Raw genomic sequence first — 2604 nt, forward strand, 5'->3', positions numbered from 1 at the left:
GGTGGATTTATGGAATTGCGGAGAACTGCCGACACCGTATCTTGGAAATGGTTAGTGAAGTTGATACTCAACTGTAGGTGTCGCAAGAGGGTGCAAAAACACATCCAGTCACCATGACGACCACAGCCCGAGCGTCGAAATCGATGTCTTTTTACACGCCTCTCCACATTACATAACATCCTATCCCATTGCTCTTCAAAAACGGACAATGGAAGGTATCGACACCGCGAAACTTCAAGCGATATCAATTCTTGGTCCTAATAAAGAAGCCGAGGTCCTGCAAAGCTTCGTCCGCATAGACATCGGAGATGAAGAGGAAGAACCTGCGGCCCCGAAGGCTTCCATCAGCAAAAGAGCGCCGCCGTCCGCTGTTAAGAAACATGATGATTCTGAAGGAGATAAAGATATACCGGTCAATGGATGGAAAGAGAGGAAAGTGTCTATTAAACCCAGGAAGAAGAGTGCTAAAAGAAAACAGAAACGCGAGAGGCGACATCGCGAGGAAGAGTTGTATACTGATAAGGACAGAGCCGCAGCTGTGGTAATGGGATCGAAAGACATCAAGCAGTCGCTCAGCCAGAAGGACAAGGCCGAGAGAAGCAGCGCGCTGCAGCTGCCGGCAGAGGCTGACGCGGGGACGCTGTTAGCGCTTGCACGGGCTGAAATGATGAGAGAGCGCTACCGAACTGCTTTAACGTTTGTAGATAAGGTATATTGTTGTACATTTAGAGGGAACGTAGTTTTGCTGCTTGACTCGGGCAGAGGATTCGCCCGCCTGATATCTTTAATTGAGAAGGATTCTTTGTAGATATCAGTCGAATGGGTAAAGAGTAGGTCAGCATTGAATAAAGTATGTTGAGCAGATTTTCAACAAAAAAATAAGTCCAAATCTTTTGGTTTTATTGGTTGGCCGATTAAATTAACAATAATAATAACATTGAACAAAAAATAAAACATACCAAAATACAGCAATTTTGTCACCTATATACCAATATATTATCATTCCAGGCAATCGAACTAGCACCGGAAGAGAAGGCAGCCTATGTCGCCCGCAGCCAATGTTACCTGCTTCTGGGCGAACCTCATTCTGCTCTAGCAGACGCCGAAACAGCACTTAAAATGGATCCGAAGGACGCCAAGGCGCTTCTGCGGAAGGCTGAAGCGTTATACTATTGTGGAGAATTCGAGCTTAGCTTAGTGCACTACCACAGGGGATTGAGAACGAGACCTGACTTGTACGAGTTTAGGTTGGGAGTGCAAAAAGCTCAGGTGAGATTTTTCCTATTTAGATGGATGTAGTGACAAATCCCTTTACTAAAAAATTTACTGCAACACGTGTCATGTATGAGTAAAACGGAGTACGTTTTCGGCAAAAAATTAGGCAATTTTTGTTATCTTTTCTAAATAGTAAAACAATCTTATTGCAAATTCTTGTCAGCTAAAGGACACCAACGTAATATTGCCACAACGCGTTTCAGGAGGCGATAGAAAACACAATCGGTTCTGTAAAACCGGTGAAGAAAAAGAAGACGTCGAAACGCTCCACGTCTAAAGCATCGCGTCCCGTTCTCGGTCAACTCATGTCCGACAAGTTGTACCTAGAGAACTTGCTCAAGAACCCCGACCTGGCCATCGCGGACAAGAAAAACGAGGTCGTCATGAAGCAGGCTGAAGAAGCAATACGCTTCCTTGAGAACAGAGAAGAATTTTGGAGACAGCAACAGACCGCTAAGCGACATTAATTATGTACTTATTTAAGTATTCATTACATATTTATTAATAATAAAAATAATATTATTAATACTTTTATATATTGTGTTGATAACTATGTTCTCGTACTGAGTAACGACCCTTGTGACATGAAATGGGCGGCCCACCGAATCGTTTATTCGGTGGGGCCACCGAATTGTTCCTTTTACACAGGACATCCACGACACGACAGAAAATAAGAATTTGGTAATCTGTATGTAGGTACATCACGCAGACAATAGACTTACAATGATTTAATACTTTTTTTTATTAAAGTGCTGACTAGGAAATAGTGCAAACAGTGTAAGCTTACACAAACGTAAACTCAAAGGTTACAGTAAACATTATTGCATATAGTTCCACCTCGATGAATTCCACAGTCGCTAATCGCAGTTTATGTAGTATAGTCTGTTCCAATTCATTTTGAACAAAAAGTAAACAAACCTGTTTGGTTAAAATTCTAAAGCAATCACTCAATAAATCGAATAAGTAACACTTTCACGTAAATGTCGAAGATTTTGACTAGATATATCATCACTTTTTCCTACAATATTCATTTGAATAGCATCGTAAAATCGTATTTGAAAAATGGTCGTTTAGAAGTGAGGTTATTATTCATCTATAATTCTATGACTTGCCTATGGTTGCATAGTGCTGTTCGAAAAAAAAAACCGGTTTAATCAATTAAAGTTTAGTATTCGATTATTAAATCGAACAATTCAATCGCAATCGAACGAGTATCTAGCGTAAGGATTTGAAGGATTTAAACATTTTGACTTACAATTATATGGACGTCGGGTCCGCGCTAAAAAGTGTCCGAACTTATAGGGCGTTAACATCGTATACAGAGCGTCA

At 41.0% G+C, this 2604-nt stretch overlaps 1 protein-coding gene across 1 annotated transcript; it reads left to right on the forward strand.

Moving 5' to 3' along the window:
- Window positions 1-208: 208 nt before the first annotated feature.
- LOC113226194 (tetratricopeptide repeat protein 25-like) lies at window positions 209-1742 on the forward strand. Its single transcript, XM_026458730.1, has 3 exons — window positions 209-709; window positions 1009-1269; window positions 1479-1742. The coding sequence occupies exons 1-3, from the start codon at window positions 209-211 to the stop codon at window positions 1740-1742; spliced, it is 1026 nt and encodes a 341-aa protein (XP_026314515.1).
- Window positions 1743-2604: the final 862 nt, after the last annotated feature.

Source organism: Hyposmocoma kahamanoa, unplaced genomic scaffold (assembly GCF_003589595.1).
Source record: "Hyposmocoma kahamanoa isolate Upper Pololo Valley unplaced genomic scaffold, ASM358959v1 182, whole genome shotgun sequence".
NCBI lineage: Eukaryota > Metazoa > Arthropoda > Insecta > Lepidoptera > Cosmopterigidae > Hyposmocoma > Hyposmocoma kahamanoa.

What these genes read in the sequence shown, in the direction of transcription:
- LOC113226194 (XM_026458730.1), top strand. Translation starts at nt 209, where the DNA reads ATGGAAGGTATCGACACCGCGAAACTTCAAGCGATATCAATTCTTGGT. An exon ending in CTTTAACGTTTGTAGATAAG is followed by an intron (nt 710 to 1,008) that starts GTATATTGTTGT and finishes TTATCATTCCAG; the next exon opens with GCAATCGAACTAGCACCGGA. An exon ending in TGGGAGTGCAAAAAGCTCAG is followed by an intron (nt 1,270 to 1,478) that starts GTGAGATTTTTC and finishes AACGCGTTTCAG; the next exon opens with GAGGCGATAGAAAACACAAT.